The sequence below is a fragment of the Dryobates pubescens genome, chromosome 7 (genome assembly GCF_014839835.1).
Source record: "Dryobates pubescens isolate bDryPub1 chromosome 7, bDryPub1.pri, whole genome shotgun sequence".
NCBI lineage: Eukaryota > Metazoa > Chordata > Aves > Piciformes > Picidae > Dryobates > Dryobates pubescens.
In genome coordinates, this window is record NC_071618.1 from 647509 (window position 1) to 667882 (window position 20374).

At 42.5% G+C, this 20374-nt stretch overlaps 1 protein-coding gene across 9 annotated transcripts in view; it reads right to left on the reverse strand.

The window, feature by feature from the left end:
* Positions 1-20374, reverse strand: part of INPP4A (inositol polyphosphate-4-phosphatase type I A) — a 132517-nt gene that overhangs the window by 41291 nt on the left and 70852 nt on the right. For all 9 annotated transcript variants that reach the window (XM_054163069.1, XM_054163074.1, XM_054163076.1 and 6 more), the window contains exons 2-7: positions 9690-9752; positions 6560-6778; positions 5712-5756; positions 2888-3006; positions 2662-2778; positions 1542-1621 (exon numbers count right to left, since the gene is read on the reverse strand). In XM_054163069.1, the coding sequence (XP_054019044.1) occupies positions 1542-1621; positions 2662-2778; positions 2888-3006; positions 5712-5756; positions 6560-6665 (467 nt within the window). In that variant the 5' untranslated portion in view covers positions 6666-6778; positions 9690-9752. The remainder of the gene's footprint in view (positions 1-1541; positions 1622-2661; positions 2779-2887; positions 3007-5711; positions 5757-6559; positions 6779-9689; positions 9753-20374) is intronic.

The following is a 20374-nucleotide window of genomic DNA, read 5'->3' on the forward strand; positions in this document are numbered from 1 at the left end:
AAGATTCCCCAACCTAGAGGAAGATCCTGGAGATCAGGGAATTCCATGGAAACAAATGAGAGAGATCCCAAGGGACCTGGCCACTATCAGTTGAGACAGGTCAGTAACAGCTGAAGTGCTGCACAGCACAAACTGACACAACTTTCTGTCCCGCCTTCCCAAACCAGTAGCTGACACCATATAAACACAGTTGAGAGGGGAGCAAGTTCTGATCTTGCTGTTTTCTAAATATACACCAGCACCCAGATCTACCACAGCTGTAACTGATTATGTCTCACCCATGACAAACAGTAATTTTGGCAGAGACTTCATATTATTATTTAAATATAAATTGTATTTTAAGATTGCTGTGTACATGTAAAAATGTGCTGGGACAGCTAAGACAAAAAAAGATTTAAGCATCCAAATCATGCAGTATGTTTATTGATGTCACTCAGCATCCAGTTTATACATCCAAGGGCTGATATGACAAAGGCAGGACATGCATGTATTAACAGACTTTGATAATCAGAATATACTTGATATCAAAACAAGAGAGTTTAATAAAATCCATTTTCAATTTAGTCAAGAAAGAATAAACAGTCATGAAAAGAATAAATCTAAGTGAATTATCATGTTTAACACACAACCATGAAACTCCTGCCATCACATTCCTCTTTTTCATCTTACTCAAAACACCCTCATCTTCACACCTATGATAAATTTGACAATTTTACTCACTCTCAGTGTCATACTTTTAGCAACTTTTCTGACTCATTTCTCTCATCTGCTCCTCTCTGTTAAATTATGTTAATTTTTCCTTTACAACACATTGTAGAAAAGCCAAAAACCTCACTCATCTTTTAGCATGAAAGGCTTTGCCTGTGTTTTGCTAGTTGTATCTGGGCTAAGAAAATTTTCCAACTCTATCACTGTCTCTGATTCTAGTACTGATTATGCCAATGCTACCAACACCATCTTCCTCCGTCTCTCCAATTACACTGTCTCCCTTCAGCTGACTTCCCCCTGTATTCTCTAACAGGAATGCCTGTCGCATTTTCAACACATACTACTACAATGCACATTTCCACATCAGAGCTCTCTTTCCTTAATCTCACTTTACTTTCTGCATACTGACTTTCACTGTGGTTTGATTCCCATAATTAGAACTACTACGTTAAGGACTGGTGTTAGACTCTCACCCTCTTGTACTCCCTCCTGAGTCACATTCCTTCCACGACAGTTTACAACATGAATTAAACTGGAAAAATACACCAATCAATGCTATAGTAATGTGACTTCTACTTTATTTCTAGTGCATTATATTGATAAATACACTATTTAAAAATAAATACACAGTTTAGCAACAAGTAGGTATTGAAGTAGTAAACAGAGACTAGATTTAACTAAGTCAAGGTACTCCAAACAGCTAAGAGTTTCAATGGATTTCAATGTTTCAATGGGTTTCATTCTCCCCATCACAGGCTCTACACATCATCACAGTTAAATAATCATGCCTTCAAGAATTTAAGAATTTAGGAATTGAAGAGAATATTACAAACCTTAGTGTTAAGTGCAGCCTGTGATGTCTGTCCTGAAGAAGCTCTTTAACAGTGAACGTCCCAGAACCCAACAAATACATCTGAAAGAAGATGAGTACCAGAACTGTAATTATTTACCTCTACAATGAACAAAGGATTTGCCCACAGCACTGAAGGCCAAAAGACAATTATAATCTAACAGAATCTGGGGAAAAAAAATATTACATGTGCCATACATAACTGATTAAAACCCTTTAAAATTAATACATTTGGTAATTTATCAAATCTGCTAGAGGACAATAAGCTTTTTTCCCCACCCCACCCCGACCCTCTCTCTAGAACTTGAGCGAAAGCACCTCAATATGTACAAGCTTAGGACCAGCAATACAGAAACACTGAAAGCAGTAATTGTATGGGGCCCAGACTGAGGTCAACACTTCACAGTCCGTTCCAGACCCAAATTTGGCTCCTCCTGAAGGAAGAAGGAACATCATTGAGAGGTTCTTCTTTTTCCCCCAGAACCTCCTTACGGAATACTGTACACAGAGAGACAGTTCTGCTGCCCCTGAAGAAGCCATAGAAAAGCAGACACATGTGGTCAGAAACAGTATTCTGCGCAACAGTCTCAGAATAAACAGCCCACATATCTAAGTAGTTTCATGGGAGGGCTGGCACTTAAACTTTATTCAGCAAAGGGAAAAATCTTAGCCCTGCACAAAATCACTATGGTGTCAATGTAGGGCAATGTCTGGAATATAGTAGCTCTGTTCAAAAGGACTCTTTAATTATAAGCCAAACATTCTTGGCACAAGTTAGAGGCCTCAGTTAGGAACACTGGATGCCATTCATTATGTAGTTCAGTAAAGCAGTCCACAACTTAAAAGAACAAGTGACAAAACCTCTTAATTTGAATCAGTGGCTCCCAGACTTGTGGCAGATAAGCTTTATATGAGAAAAATGGCAATGCTCTCCACTCTGCCAAGTCCATCTCACAGCATTTGTCCCTCCTCCTACTACCCATTTCACTGCTCCAGGATTAATGCCTTTTCTTTCTTCCACAAAAGTCACTAGTTCTATCTTCTTGCCTCTAATTCCCTTGCTCCACACTGACTGGCTACACAATGGAATAAAAAAAACTTACTGTTCCCTGAGATCTGTCTTTGACATCATACACAGAGAGTTTGATTTGTGTCATTTGATTGATAAGAGAGTCTTGGAAAAAGGCAATGCTGCTTAGAAAGATAGGATTACTTGTTCCCTGTAAACAAAAAAGGTAAAAATTAATGCAAGGTGATGTTTGTTAGGAAGAAGTATTTCCTGTGACAGCTTCAATTTCAAATTTAGTCCAGCAGTACTTCACCACTTACCTCAATAATTTCTGTCTGTGCATGCTTTGTCCAGAATGCCTGAGGAGGTGTAGTTACACTCACTGCTACAAAACTATTTGGTTTTCTGTCTAGCGATGGAGTTAGCAGCTCGCTGCAAGCTGTAGGTATGCAATAGATAAATCAATTTCAATTCAGGATCTTTTTCATATTGCTGTAAGACTCTATATTTTTATAAAAGCATATTATATACCCAGAACAATTAAGCCAATGTTCATTCTACCATCACATTACAAAGGCAGACATCACTCTATCTTAGAGTGTCCAAACAGTAAACATGCAACCAGATCAGTCTGGCTCCAAGCTGCAGAGATGTAACTTCAACTGTTCTCTTCTAATATCTGCCCATCCAGCCCCCTGGTACAGCTCTTTAGAACAGTGCACGTGTGTAAGTTTTCCTCTGGGAATCTCTTAAGTGTGGTTGCATTTGATCTTAAGTCATGCTCCATTAAGCCCATTACCAAATGTCATTTTGTCATGGACAACCAAAACCAAGTGCTCTAACACTCATCAGGTAGCACTACCATGAGAAGAATGAGCTTGCAACTATAAGAGGACAGCAGTTTTTCTCCTTTAAATGTCATTGTGAGTTTAACTGCTGGGAATGGAGCATGGTGAGTAGGAAACAACTATCAAAAAATTGCAATGAATGACTCTACACAATTACATTAAACATTAGAGCCAAATTCTAGATAGATAGATTTAATAGAATAGAATTAACCAGGTTGGAAAAGACCTTGAGATCACCAAGTCCAACCCATCACCCAACACCATCTAATCAACTAAACCATGGCACCAAGTGCCCTACCAAGTTTCCTCTTAAACACCTCCAATGACGGTGACTCCACCACCTCCCCAGGCAGCACATTCCAATGGGCAATCACTCTCTCTGTGTAGAATTTCCTCCTAACATCCAGCCTAAACCTCCCTGGCATAACTTGAGACTGTGTCCTTTTCTTCTGGTGCTGGCCACCTGGGAGAAGAGACCAACCACTACCTGGCTACAACCTCCCTTCAGGTAGTTGTAGTGAGCAATAAGGTCTCCTTTGAGCCTCCTCTTCTCCAGGCTAAGCAACCCCAGCTCCCTCAGCCTCTCCTCATAGGCCTTGTGCTCCAAACCCCTCACCAGCTTTGTTGCCCTTCTCTGGACTCGTTCCAGCATGTCAACATCTTTCCTAAACTGAGGGGCCCAGAACTGGACACAGGACTCAAGGTGTGGCCTAACCATTGCTGACTACAGGGGCAGAATGACCTCCCTGCTCCTGCTGGCCACACTGTTCCTGATGCAGGCCAGGATGCCATTGGCCTTCTTGGCCACCTGGGCACAATGTTGGCTCACATTCAGCCTACTACCAACCAGTACCCCCAGGTTCCTGGCCACTCTCCAGCCACTCTGACCCCAGCCTGTAGTGCTGCATGGGGTTGTTGTGGCCAATAGATTCAGATAGCTACAGCGCAATCTGATTCTGCTTCATCTAGACAGGGAGAAGTTAATTCTGAAATCTACATAGTCAAGTATGTTTAATGTTTAAATGTACACTAAACAGCTTTGCAATTCTAGATATTTTGTCTGAAAATATTTGAAGTATCTTATTCAGCTCTAAGATGTTCTTGTTCAGATTATTATTCATAACAGTACTGATATATCTAAGAAAACATTCTGATTTTTCACTTCAGACATACAATTAAGAGCATAACCTTCCAAACATCAATGTAACATTAAGCCATGGAAACAATGCTGCACTTGAAATTCCATGAAGAAAATGCAGTTAAAGCACAAGGTTCTTGTCGAAATGTAACCATTTCAGAAATTAGGTCACTTCTGCATCTCGAATTATCACTTGACAGGAAAGATCACAGGAAAGAAGGTATATTTAATAGTTGATAAGTCTTAGAAAACACTTTCTCCTAAAACAACATTTCCAGGGTATCATCATTTTGATTGAAGACCTGACCTGCTGATACACTGAGACTGAAGACAGTTTCACTGTATGTTCACATACGGAAAATAAGCACTTAATAATAAAATAAGCACTTAATAATAAAATAAGCACTTAATAATAAAATTCACATTAAAAAAAAATATATATTTTAATTACAGACTTTTTAAAACATCACAAAATCAAACTTCTGGATGCTTATCAAAAGATACCGTGCAGGAGTAAAAACAACTGTACTGCATCTCCATAAAAATCAAAGCAAGGTTTACCTTATGTCCAGTTCTGGGCCTCTCAATTCAAGAGAGATGTTGAGGTACTGGAACGTGTCCAGAGAAGGGCAACAAAACTGGTGAGGGGCCTGGAGCACAAGCCCTATCAGGAGAGACTGAGGTAGCTGGGGTTGTTTAGCCTGGAGAAGAGGAGGCTCAGGGGCGACCTCATTGCTGTCTACAACTACCCGAAGGGAGGATGTAGCCAGGTCAGGGTTGGTCTGCTCTCCCAGGCAACCAGCAACAGAACGAGGGGACACAGTCTCAAGTTATGCCAGGGAGGTTCAGGCTGGATATTAGAAAGAATTTCTTCACAGAGAGAGTGATTTGCCATTGGAATGGGCTGCCCAGGGAGGTGGTGGAGTTGCCATCCCTGGAGATCATCAAGAAAAGACTGGATGAGGCACTTAGTGCCATGGTCTAGTTGATTGGATAGGGCTGGGTGATAGGTTGGACTGGATGATCTTGGAGGTCTCTTCCAACCTGAATGATTCTATGATTCTATGATTCTATGAAAGGCACTTCAACAAATCAAAAACTGTGCAAATATTCAGTAGCCAGCGTCATGAAAATCAGCATAAAAATCAGTAAGCCTACCTAAACTGAACTCTAAAATTGGCTCATCTGGATCCTGAATGTTTCCTGTAAAGCAGAAAAATTAACACAAGATTAGCTAAACATTACTATCATGTGAATCCTTTTCTGAAGTTGCAGTCATACAGAAAATAAATCAAGTTTTATAGAAGAACTCAACCTTTTTAACTCAATAAGCCATGGTATTTAAAATATTATTAGCTAGTCATAGAAATGATTTGCAAAACCTGAGGTGATTTCATTTCATAAAACATGTTAAAAATATGGAAAACTATGCAATATTATATGGAATCTGGGAACATTACATGACCAATCTCAGTAGAAAACACCAAGATTAAAGCCACTTAGTGTCTCAGGCACTATTAACTCAAAATTATTATATCAGATACTTCTCCTTGGTGATCAGTGAATAGAAAGAAGTTTAAAACTACCCATCTTCCTCACTAATCAGAGAAAGCCTCTGGAGGTTGCAGTCCTAATTTAGTCACCATAAAAGGTGAGGCAGCAAATTCTCTGCTTCCTGAACTCTCTTGAAAATTTTATACAATGTCAAACAAGGGGGTTGCCAAGACTATTCTGAGACCTTGACATTCTTTTTGTTTTCTCCCCCTATTATTTCTTTACTGATACATAACTGCATGAAATCTAGTTTTAGTCATTTTTTAGTTTCCCTCTCCATTTTTTGTGTTTTGTTTATTTAAAAAATTATACGTTTGATTTTACATGTTTTAGTGTAATTCCTCAATCTTGTTCCCTCCAGACACCCAGGAACATTTAAATCTTCTATCAATTGAAAGAAAAAAACCTAAACAATGAAGCAATAAAGCAGTATCTGACACGAAGGTACATACCTGTTAGAGAAAGGCCTAGCATGTCAGAGGTGACATCAATGGTGGAGGCCCGTTGCACGGTGCGGGATTTTGCACCATGGCGGGGACTGTGTTCTCTTGCTGTCATTTTGTCATGAAGAACCCTTCTTTTCCTGCTGCTTGACTTTAATGATGTTTGCCTTGCAGAGCAGCAGAGTGCAGCGGGCTGTCTCCAATTGTTATTCCTCTAACGTTACCAGACTAAGCAATAAAGAAAGAGAAAACATACACCTAAATTTTAGGCCTCTATCAACTCCTGTTCTTTTGAACTGCAGCAAACCTACTGCCATAAAATTGCCTTGGGTCCTTCAAATAAAACACAGATCCAAGGCACAGTAGCTCAATTTGAATGAATCTTACATCTGTAGCATTTTAGTGGAAATTTTTGAAGACTGTACCACATGCCAAAAAAACTCTTCCATCAGGGAATGGGAGTCAAGATTCGTTAACGAACCAGCTCTCTTTTCCTCTGTCTAAGTTATTAAACCATCCTTAATGAAGTTTCCTGGCTTTCATAACCCCTGGGGAGCACAAGTAAATTTGTCAGATGGGGACTCTGGCTGCAGAGGTAGGACAAGGGATAAGGACAAAGGGACAATGGGTTGGCAGAACACAGAACAAAAGGGCAGGAAATGTTGCTAGTGTCAGCACCTGTGTCATTCCAGGCTCTACTGCCGTGAAAAAGGGATAGTGAAAACTATAAATAAGACCTACTGAGTCAGAGTGATGCTGAAATTCTGGGGTGGTAATGGAAAGAAAAAGCAAAAGGGGATGCCTGCTGATGTGGCACATAGCTGTGTCTTTTGCTTTTCCTTCACCTTACATAATATTGGTCTACAGATACCTAAGACAGTTCTTCCCCTCACAATGCCTATAAAGTGAAATGTTACAGTAGCAAAGAAACACAGTCTATAGAAAATTTGGTTACATTGGTAAATGTAGTGCTTTTGGTTTGGCTAATAAACTTGAACACTCCTTCCATCAGGCACATTAGGACTGTAGTTATGGAACTTCTGTATTCTGACAAACTCCATTCTTTTAGGAAGTGAGATCAGAAGTAAAGTCTGGGAAACCTGAAAGGCAGTTAACACAATGAGTAATACTTTCACAGGAACTTCTCATTCATTTTACAAAACACTTAAACCATGCTACATAATTGGGAGCATATTTTTTTTCTTTAAGGTTGATGGACCTAACAACAGGCAAGATGCATTCTAATTAAGTAAAGCATCTAGCTTTTACTTGTTTTAAATAGGCATTCTGAAACTTTCTGAAGGCTGTCTAATTTAAGTCTCTGGATTTAACTAGACATCATCTCCCTCTGCAGGATTTCAAAAGAATCTCCCTCTCTCCACAGGGAGCTCTAGCATCTTAACTAGCAATGGTCCACTGGACATCTAAAATTGAGATGCAAGTTAAGTGTCTAAGACAAGTGAATTGAACACAACCCTGGCCATCTACACAAGCTTGGGTAGGAGATTTTAAATGGGGAGCTCACTGTAGGGAGGAATTAATTTGGGCCATGTCCACCATATGGGCCAGTCTGCTGCCACTCGGAACAAATGCTTTGCCTCATCCATTCAACTTGAATTTACACAATGTAATGTCATAAGCCAATTCCAAACAGGAAATTGGGGAATTACTGGGTGAAAGAAGCAGAAATTGAGAGCTTTGGACATCCCATCCCCCTCAGCTTTGAAACTCAGTGGCAGTATTTAAAAAACCAACCAAACAAAAAAACATAATAATAATAATAATAATAATAATAATAATAATAATAATAATAATAATAATAATAATAATAATAATAATAATAATAATAAACAACACCAAAAAACCAAACATCAGCAAAAAACCCCAAGCCCACAAACAAAAACCCAAACCAAACAACAAGCAAACAAACAAAATCAACAACAACCCACACACACAAACCACTCTACTTATAATTTAAGAGAGACAAGAATTAAACCAGGCAATTTTCCAGTTCATACAGAATCACAGAATAGTTGAAGTTGGAAGGGATCTCTGGAGTTTTGTACTGGGTTTGGCTGAGCTGGAGATTCTCCCTAGAGTGTCTTTCTAATGCTGTGTTTTGCAGTGCTGTAGCTGGATGTTGATAAAACACCATTTTTTGATGGTGTCAGTCCACTGGTGCAACAGCTATGCATATTGAAGCCCTGCTTCCCAGGAATGACCTAACATCACCTGGCTTGGTGGGAAGTAAAGAATAACATCTTTGTTTGGTTTTGCTTCCACACACAGCCTTTGCTTTGGCTTTGTATTTTATTAAATTGCTTCTATCTTGACTCCCACTCCCCTGTCCATCTAAGAAGCAGTGATAGAACAGGTTTGGTAGGTATCTGGCCCCCAGCCAGGGCCAAACTGCCACAAATTCATATAATCCAAATCCCCTGTTCAAAAGCAGGGTCACTTAGAGCAAGTTGCTCAGGACTGCATCCATTAGGTTATGGATAAGAATGGATCTTCCTGGACAACTTGTTTTTCCCAAAGTTTGAGCACAGTAAAACAAAAAAATATATATTTTTTTAATGTTTAAGTGGCTAGTGAACCATGAGCCTTTCTCAGACAGCACTGAATGCAGTAAGATACAGTCAAACTTTCATAAAAATTCTTTGCCAAATCTTTCCATTTGCCTAATTTTTTCCCTTCTTTCAGCAGCAGGTTGTCCTTGGTTTGTTCTTTATGCAATGCAACATTTAATCGCTTGTAAATCCATTAAACCTAACTGCCTAATTAATAGAATACCTACAAATGTGCTTGCAAAGATTTGGACAGAAAGACCTGCCCCCTTCCCTCAAACCACTTATTAGAGGATAACTAACATCTTCACATTGTGACAGGTCAGACAGCAATTAGGTTAAAAATTCCAATTGTTTTTCACCCCAAATCTCTGTAGTTGTTGATATCCTTAAAAAGGATCAATCCTTGAGAAGTTAAAATAAAGTCAGGTTTTGCTTTGAAACTTTTTATATAAATATTGAATGTGATAATCTTCCATGGTTCTTTAAATTCTCAACTCTTCATTTAGACTGCAAAATCAATTTCTCATCTAATGATACATTTTTAATTTACTTACAGTGATTATACTTACAGAGGGCTCTTTTCCTCATGGCTGGAGGGATTCTGCATATTTTAACACCAGTTAAGTCCACATCTAAAAAAAAACCAACCCAAAATAATAAGCATTATTAATCAATATTTTTATTCATCATAAATCATAACCAATGAACAGGCACCATGCTCAGGTTAACCATAAATTTAACTTTTGATTACTAGCTCTCACATTAAAGTTTACTGAAAATAGAAAAAGAGTATGATCCTCTGCTGAGCCTCACCCAGAAAATAGTCATAGTAATAGCAGAGCAGGAACACAGAGACATAAACTTATGCTGAAAAGGATTGACTTCAGGTCAGCATTCAGTGAGTTGGTTTAGTAGCTGTAAGAAACACATGTTAACATGTTTGCTGAAAGGCTTGGTGCTATTAAGAAGGAATGTATGTATGTCATGTGACAGCATTTGTAACTACACTTGCTATTCTATAGTTAAACTTCCAAAAGTTTGCTCGTTGGAGGACTTATGGCCACCACTGTGAGGAGAAAAGATCTTGTGTTAAAACACAGAAGTTCAAAAGATCAGGATGAAGGCCTGTTTCTCTACTGGGTGAAATTACTACACATGGCAGGCTTCTACAAACAGCCAGCAATAAGGCTGTTACAGGAAAAGTGAATTATTTTAAAATCCATTAGGGTCGACTAATGGTTTGTTATTTACTCGCAGTAGCATGTCATTCAAGTACATTCACATTAGAAGGGTATGCCACATATCCCACGTATGCCACGTCAATAAAAGAGAAAGGGAAGTCTAGTCTTAGATTTTTTTGTTGTTGTTGTTTAATCCTCAGCCCTACCAATTACCCAAGACTGCTTAAGAACATAGGTATCAGCTCTTATCACTTACAGAAAGGGTTTTATCTTGCCTAAACTGCAGGTATCTCATCTCAACTCGCTGCTCAGGTTCTCTATATAGTCAATGATGAGACACAGGCACTTCCAGAGAATGAATCACCATTTTCCAAGGTAAGAAGGATGAATCACCCCATGAAGATACCTCTCTCTCTCTAATTACAGAAAGGATTTAGATGAATAGCTTAGGTGTGATGCTGCATCTAGGCAAACTGGATCACTCCCACAGTTGTGCTAACTCAAGCATGAATTATTTCCTTTTGTTCCCTGCACAGCCTGACAGGCCCAGACAACTGGTGGTCTTATCACTCTCTTGAACTACAATCATTTCAATAATTACAACTTCACAATCTTGTTTTGGATAAAAATCATCAGAGGTGGAATTTCTACCAAATTAAAGGTAGCACTAACACAGCAGATAAGATTCCTCAGATGGCCCCCAAAGACTGGTACCACTCCTGCAAGCCGCAGTCCTAAAGGCTGATGTAATTCATGGCCAGGCAAATCCTTTCCTGAAGATGGCATGATGCATCCATGCATAGCCTTTGGCTTTGCCTTTACTAATACTGCACAGTAGACTTTGGCAGTATGTGCAGCTTTGCACTTCAGGAAATTTTGCTACAAGCCCAGTTTTCAACTGTGGCTTCAATAGTTGCATGAAAAGCTGATGTCAACCCACAATAGCACTAAGTGGTCATTTCCACTGTGCAGAAATGGCTTCTGAACAAGCCTCCATTTCATTATGTGAATGTTTGTTTGGTGCTGTATTAGCATAAAAGCACATGATCAGAAGGCAGCAGCACACTACCTTCAGTTGGCCTTGTGATGCAAGTGCCACTCTGCTTAGCTGCATGGCCTTGCATCCTGTGTACTTGGAACTTCTGAACATTTGGTCTCACTCCAACAGCCTCAAGATCTTAAGTAAAAACAATGATCGTCTTGGCCCCAGAATAATCCCCTGATGATTAGTTTGTACATCTACAAACTAATACTCTCCTTATCTCCACAGTTGTTTTGGTGAAGTGCTTTGATCTGTTCACTTCTTGGAAAAAAAAAAATCTCCTACTAAACTATGCCTTGAAATAAACAAGTTCCAGGTGAGATGAGGCTTCTTTCAACCTAACACCTGTCTTTTTTGTGTGTTTGGGGTTGTTTTTGGGGGTTTGGTTTGGTTTGGTTGGTTGGTTGTTTTTTTACACTCATTACACAACTGTAAGAAACTGGATTTTTTTCCAGTTCTCACATCAACCATCAGGAGAAAGAGGCTACTCCAATTATTCTCTTCATGTAGATTCATCAGTAATAGAAAAAGGGAGAGTGTGACAGATTTAATGCTTTAAAAGATGGGGATACAATCCTACTAAAAGTGTGCCATCATCTCCAAGACGGATTAAAAAGTAGTTGTGGGATACGTAATGAACTGGTTGTATATCCCCCTTTCAGACTACACAAGCTGGTTCAATGTCCCACTCTCTCAATGACCACAATCTTGATTACCAAGGACCAAAAAGTTTGTCCTAATGAGCCTTCCTGTCATTCTCTGAAGACCTCCTGAGGATTCTGAGCAAGTGGGTAACCTCAGCAAGAACAGGGAAATGTCTTCTACAAGAAAATTAAATGAACTACCACAAGAACCAATGAATGCATTTGTGCACACAGAAATGCCCAAATGCCACCTTGCAGTGATACTTCAATAAAAGGCCATTTCAGTAGCAGAAAGAAGCTTTCTCTCTCTTTGCTTTCCTCTCAACCCTCTCTCCACTTACTTACAAACAAATCTGTAAGTCACAAACTTTCCTCTTGATCCCTCCTTGCTATGAACTTCAGAAAATGCAATTAATCTAAAAACCTAATTTTATATCTTTAATATATATGAGTACTTTTAATAGAAATACTCAATTTAGGCCATTTTGTTCTTAGTGCAAATTATGACCATTCACCTATATTCACAACTGAAATACAATCATCATCGTTCTTAATGAAATACCATTTTAATTTTCCTTGTCATCACAACACTTCTATTTCTTCAGTACTCCTGTGAGCATAAAGGCATGCACATCTATATGTGGAAGTGATCATTTGTAGCACATCTGCTAACTAAAAAGGAAAAAGCACAGCTGTGTTTCACTTTGCAGTGCAGCTTTTATCAAGTTGAGCACAGCATAATGCTATGGAAAACGATGGGTCTTGCTACAGAGCAGTTTGAAATCCAGTCACAGAACCATAGAAAGGTATGGCCTGGAAGGGACTTCCAAAAGTCATCTAGTTCAAACCCCCTTGCAGTAAGGATGGGCCTCAACTACATCAAGCTGCCCAGAGCCCTGTCAAGCTTCGCCTTGAATATCTCCAGGGATGGGGTCCCAAACACCTGCCGGGGCAACCGGTTCCAGTGTTCCACTACCCTCATGGTAAAGAATTTGTTCCTAACATCCAATCTATATCTATTCTTCTCTAGTTTGAAGCCATTGCCCCTCATCTTATCACTACTGACCTTTGTAAACAGTCGCACATTGGAATGGGCTGCCTGGGGAGGTGGTGGAGTCGCCATCACTGGAGGTTTTTAGGAGAAGACTTGACAGGGTGCTTGGTGCTGTGGGTTAGTTGCTTGGGCGGTGTTGGATTGGTTGATGGGTTGGACGTGATGATCTTGAAGGTCTCTTCCAACCTGGTTTATTCTATGTATTCTATGTATTCTATGTATTCTTGTAGGCCCCCTTCAGGTACTGGAAGGTTATTACTAGGTGTCCCTGAAGCCTTCTCTTCTCCAGGCTGAACAACCCCAGCTCCCTCAGCCTGTATTCATAACAGAGATGCCCCAACCCCTGATCATTTTTGTGGCCTTCCTCTGGACCCACTCCATGTATAGAGGGCTCCAGACCCAGATCCAGTACTCCAGGGGAGGTCTCACCCAAGCAGAGTAATGTGGCAGAATCACCTTTCTTGATCTGCTGGCCACTTATCTTTTGATGATGATGATGATGATGATGATGATGATAATAATAATAACAATAAAAAAAACCAGGTTGGAAGAGACCTTCAAGATCATCGCATCCAACCCCTCAACCAATCCAACCCCACCTAAACAACTAACCCATGGCACCAAGCACCCCATCAAGTCTCCTCCTGAACACCTCCAGTGACGGTGACTCCACCACCTCCCCGGGCAGCCCATTCCAATGGGCAATCACTCTCTCTGTAGAGAACTTCTTCCTAATCTCCAGCCTAAACCTCCCCTGGTGCAGCCTGAGACTGTGTCCTCTTGTTCTGGTACTGGCTGCCTGGGAGAAGAGACCAACATCTGCCTGTCTACAACTTCCCTTCAGGTAGTTGTAGAGAGCAATAAGGTCACCCCTGAGTCTCCTCCTCCCCAGGCTAAGCAACCCCAGCTCCCTCAGTCTCTCCTCGTAGGGCTTGTGTTCCAAACCCCTCACCAACTTTGTTGCCCTTCTCTGGACAAGCTCCAGCAAGTCAACCTCCTTCCTAAACTGAGGGGCCCAGAACTGGACACAGGACTTGAGGTGTACACTGCAGTATACAGGGGCAGAATGACCTCCCTGCTCCTGCTGGCCACACTGTTCCTGATGCAGGCCAGGATGCCATTGGCCCTCTTGGCTGCCTGGGCACACTGCAGGCTCATGTTCAGCCTACCATCAACCAATATCCCCAGGTCCCTCTCTGCCTGGCTGCTCTCCATCCACTCTGACCCCAGCCTGTAGCTCTGCATGGGGTTGCTGTGGCCAATGTGCAGAACCCGGCACTTGGATGTGTTCAATCTCATGCCGTTGGACTCTGCCCATCTGCCCAGCCTGTCGAGGTCCCTCTGCAGAGCCTCTCTACCCTCCAGCAGATCAACTCCTGCCCCCAGCTTGGTGTCATCAGCAAATTTACTGATGATGGACTCAATGTCCTCATCCAGATCATCAATAAAGATATTAAAGAGCATGGGGCCCAGCACTGATCCCTGGGGCACACCACTGGTGCCTGGCTGCCAGCTGGCTGTGGCACCATTGACCACCACTCTCTGGGCTCGGCCCTCCAGCCAGTTCCTAACCCAATACAGTGTGCTCCCATCCAAGCCAGGGGCTCACAGCTTGGCCAGGAGTTTGCTATGGGGAACGGTGTCAAAGGCCTTGCTGAGGTCCAGGTAGACTACATCCACAGCCTGCCCCACATCCACCAGGCGGGTCACCTGATCATAGAAGGAGATCAGGCTGGTCAGGCAGGACCTGCTCTTCCTAAACCCATGCTGGCTGGGCCTGATCCCTTGGCCATCCTGTAAGTGCTGTGTGATTGCACTCAGGATGACCTATTCCATAATCTTGCCTGGCACTGAGGTCAGGCTGACAGGCCTATAATTCCCTGGCTCATCCAACCAGCCCTTCTTGTGGATGGGCACCACTTTGGCCAGCTTCCAGTCTTCTGGGGCCTCTCCAGTGAGCCAGGACTGATGAAAAACGATGGAGAGTGGCTTGGCCAGCTCATCTGCCAGCTCTCTCAGCACCCTAGGATGGATCCCATCTGGTCCCATGGACTTGTGGGGATCCAAGCTGCTGAGGAGAGCTCCAACCTCCTGCTCATGGAACACAGGGAAACCATGCAGCTCCCTGGCTCTTTCTGCCAGCTCTGCAGGCCAGCTGTCTGGAAGACGTTCTGTCCTGCTAGTAAAATTGAGGCAAAGAAGGTGTTAAGTACCTCTGCCTTTTCCTCATCCTGTGATACAACGTTTCCCTCCATGTCCACCAAGGAGTGGAGGTTGTCCCTGCTCTTCCTCTTGCTATTCATGTATTTATAGAAGGACTTCTTGTTGTCCTTCACAGCAGAGGCCAGTTTAAGCTCCAAATGTGCTTTTGCCTCCCTAATTTTCTTCCTACATGATCTAGCAACATCCTTAAACATTCCATGGGTTGCCTCACCTTTCTTCTAAAGATGATACACTCTCTTTTTTCCCCTTAGTTCTATTAGGAGTTCATTACCCATCCAGGCTGGCCGTCTGCCCCAGCAGCTAATCTTCCGGCACATTGGCACAGCCTGTTCCTCTGCCTTCAAGAGTTCTTCCTTGAAGCAGGTCCAGCTCTCCTGGACCCCTTTATTTTTAAGGGCTTTATCCCAAGGAACCCTCTGAGTTAGTTCCTTGAGTAACCTGAAGTCTGCCCTCCAGAAGTCCAGAGTGGAGGTCTTCTTGCTGCCCCTCTTAGCTTGACCAAATACTGAAAATTCAATTATCTCATGGTCACTGGCCCCTAAACACCCTCCAACCACTATATCACCCACCAGCTCTTCCCCAGGATGTGATTTGCCCTCCAGGCTACAAGTGCACACTGCTTGCTCATGTCCAATTTGTCCATCAGCACCCCCAAGTCCTTTTCCACAGGGCTGCTTTCTATCACCTCATCCCCTACTCTGTATTGATAGTGAGGATTGTTCCAGCCCAGTTGCAGAACCCTGCACTTGCTCTTATTGAGCCTTGTGAGATTCAACACCTCTCCAGCTTGTCCAGGTCCCTATGAGTGGCATCCCATCCCTCTAGCATATTAACAGCACCACTCAGCTTGGTGTCATCTGCAAATTTGGTGCATTCAATCTCACTATGTATGTCATTGATAAAAATATTAAACAGTACAGGTCCCAGTACAGACCCCTGAGGAACACCACTTGTCACTGCTCTCCATATGGACTCTGAGCCACTGAGCAACACCCTCTGCATGTGACCAACCAGCCAATTCCTTGTCCACTGAACAGTCCACCCATCAAATCTGTATCTCTCCAACTTGGTGAGCAGGATGTTGTGGGGGACCATGTCAAGGGCCTTGCAGAAGTCCAGATAGATCACATCCATAGGTGTAATGGGTTGGGGCAGGTCCCCTCCCCACCACAGGCAGAAATAACGACTCAGAGAAACGGATTGCAAAAGTGATGAAAGTTTAAATAGAAAGCAGTGAATGTTACAGAAAACCCAAAGCGCAGTGACAAAGAAAGATCCCATCCCCACCTGAGGGTGCATGCAAAACCCCCAGGGCTCCTTCTTCCCCCTCCCTCTGCTGGGCTAGTCTCAGCTGGCCAGGCCTGAGACTGCCCATCCCCCTGTGGCCTTGGGCCCAATCAGGCCCATGGCCGGGAGATCTCTCCCCCAGTTACCAAGTCTCGGAGAGGGAAGGAAAGAGGAAGTGCCAGACCCCACCGCAAAATTTATAGTGGTGCAAGGGATTATGGTAGAAATACCTAATTTCCTGAGTCCACCCACTGGGATGGACTTCTGGACACAGGAAACACCCCTGTAGCAGAGGGCACCCAGCCCAAACTACGACAATAGGTCATCCCTTGTCCACTGACATAGTCACTTTATCACAGAAAGCCACAAGGTAGGTCAGGCAGGATTTGCCCCTAGTAAAGCCATGCTGTCTTGAATCATCTCCCTGTCCAATCCTCTCACCCTCTTCAACTGTTTACCAACAGAAGCTGAAACAGCTTACCAATGGTCTTCACCCTAAAGAAATCTTTACACTCTTTCCAAGATACATACTGGGTACATTGTGATGAAGTTTTCTGTGGAAGGGATGACTTCTTACCTCATGACCCAGGGTTCTCACACTACCTATACAGACACGGGAAAGTGCCATGAGAATAGAGAGCATATTGTCTATTGAGGAGCTTGGACTGGAAATACATTTCTGAATTTGATGGTCCTTTGGATGTCATCCTAAAGCCTGCCTCTACTAAAGCAGTCTTTGCTGTAACTGGAAAAAAAATAATAGAGCTTAAAGCCCCTCTCTGAGCTCCTCATGCTGCAGGAAAGGGTTGGGTAGGGGAACAACCTCAACACTTTATGGTCTGAAATGGAGATGAACCAGACATACCTTAACACTTGCTAAAGATTTTTTAAATTGCTTTTGATTACAAGCAGATGGCAGAAAAATATACTCCAACATACAGGCAACAAGGGGGGACCAAAGAAGAAAGAAAGGAATAAAATCACTGAAACTAGATCTGTAATGAGAAGAGTAGGAGATGGAGGTTCGTCTCTTCTCCCAGGCAACCAGCACCAGAACAAGAGGACACAGTCTCGAGCTGCACCAGGGGAGGTTTAGGCTGGAGGTTAGGAAGAAGTTCTACACAGAGAGAGTGATTGCCCATTGGAATGAGCTGCCAAGGAGGTGGTGGAGTCACCATCATTGGAGGTGTTCAGGAGACTTGATGGGGTGCATGGTGCCACGGTTTATTTGATTAAGTGGGTTGGACACGATGATCTTGAAGGTCTCTTCCAACCTGGTCTATTCTAGTCTAGTCTAGTCTAGTCTAGTCTAGTCTAGTCTATTCTATAGTTTTCACCAAGCCTGGATTACAACAAAAAGTCTAGGATTTATCTGCATATAATACCTATCCACTGCATGGACTAACATAGCTCTAATTAAAGATAGTGTATTCTGGTCAAAGCAACCCAGGAGTCACAGGCTATTGTTAGCACTGTCCTCTATGTGACTGATGGGATCTCACATTCTGCTCTGAAATCACTGAGCTTCATCTGTGCAATGGGACCATGCTCCAGGAATATGGTCTAAATATCAGTTTATTTTCCTGACAGTTTGTTTTCCCTCATGGAACAAATGCTCTGTTATGTCATGGGCACACATTAAAAATATCCCAAGCACATTTTTACATGGCATTGCTCTGACTTGCTGCTACTCCTACACTTACCGTTTAAAATGTTTATGCAAATTAAAAATACATAGCAGCATCAGAGGACAAATCAGAAACATGTGAATTCTTTCTCTAACATACATGTTTTCATTAAGATGTAATAAATTGATTCAGGAAATTAAACAGTGTCTAATATTTAGAACATTTAAAACAATTGTTAGTGTGGGAGTACTATTTCACAAAGGTTACCATCAGGATTTAGGCAGCATAGTAGAACTGCAGTCTTATGCTACTAATACCAATCTGCCAACGCATATTTATCCATCAACATTTGTTTTGTAATCCTGAACTGTGTTTTCTGCATGTATTTCTGATCCATATATTTTATTTTTTTTTCTTACAAAGTGCATGCCTTGACTATGTCTAAAGGCCATGATACTGGATATCTTTTCAAATGGAGTAATTCTTTCTTGCTTCCAGATATCTGATTCTTTTATGCTGCTTTCATTTCTTCTTCCTGGAAAATAAAATTATTTGTTTACCCTGATCTTTCTCAGTCAATGGGAGAGATGGTTGCTGTGGACCAGGATAGTGACTGCAAGGCTCTCTCCTGGATTCCTTTCTGGAGTCATGTAGACAAGAGGTGGGATGCTGGCAGTTTGGAAACACAAGCATCCAACTTCACACAGGCCAACAACAATCTATGCTTCCCACCACTGCTCCCACTTCAATAACCTCAGCTGGGACAGCTGCCACAGTGAAATCCTTCTTCATGCCAATCCTACCCTCTGGGTAAACAGTAAAATCACCCTGTAAAATAGAACAGGGGATATGTACTGCTTCAGTGTCTTGCCAGTTTCTGAAAATATTTTCCTTGACAATCTATTTTGGCCACAGCAACCCCATGCAGAGCTACAGGCTGGGGTCAGAGTGGCTGGAAAGCTCCCAGACAGAGAGGGACCTGGGGGTACTGATCGACAGCTGCCTAAACATGAACCAGCAGTGTGCCCAGGTGGCCAAGAGGGCCAATGGCATCCTGGCCTGCATTAGGAATAGTGTGGCCAGCAGGAGCAGGGAGGTCATTGTGCCCCTGGACTCTGTATTGGTTAGGCTGCACCTTGAGTACTGTGTCCAGTTCTGGGCCCCTCAGTTTAAGAAGGACATTGAGACACTTGAACATGTCCAGAGAAGGGCAACAAGGCTGGGGAGAGGCCTTGAGCACAAGCCCTATGAGGAGAGGCTGAGGGAGCTGGGGTTGCTTAGTCTGAAGAAGAGGAGGCTCAGGGGTGACCTCATTGCTCTCTACAACTGCCTGAAAGGTGGTTGTAGCCAGGAAGGGGTTGGTCTCTTCTCCCAGGCAACCAGCACCAGAACAAGAGGACACAGTCTCAAGCTGCACCAGGGGAGGTTTAGACTTGAGGTGAGGAGAAAGTTCTTCACTGAGCGAGTCATTCATCATTGGAATGGGCTGCCCAGGGAGGTGGTGGAGTCACCGTCCCTGGAGGTGTTCAAGAGGGGATTGGACGTGGCACTTGGTGCCATGGTCTAGTTGTGAGGTCTGTGGAGACAGGTTGGACTCGATGATCCTCAAGGTCTCTTCCAACCTTAGTTATACTGTGAGACTGTGATACAGACAGCATGCAGACCCCACTTGGCTGGCCCTGGCAAAGACTTCCAAGTAATCCAAAAATCCTGTCCAGATTCCTATGATCTGGGCTAAAGACTCCAAAAGCTTGGGTTGCTTTCTTGCCCAAGTTGTGAGGAGAAACTGGAATTTCACACAGAGTTCTCCACTAACCATGTAAAGGCAGATGTGAGCTGAAGTGACAGCCAAAAGGGAGTAGGGCTGATAGGTTTGAGGAAGAAAGGATTGCTGAGTTGCTTCTCAAGAAGTGCTAGGACTGAAGATTAAACACCAAAAGATATTGCTCATCACCTGTCAGCCATTAGCTAAACCTCAAGACAGTAAAAGAAGAAATAAACCTATTTCTGAATGGGCCTTGAGCAAGATGCAGCCTTTATATACTCAATAGTATTTATACATTCAGAAATTATTCAGGAGCAGAAGCACTGGGAAGAAGCAAAAGGAGACTCAGGGATAACTTAAAGGGACTGCGTTATCCTGTATTTGCATTGCCCAATGCAGCAAGCACACTCTGGGTTGGTGGATGCTAGTT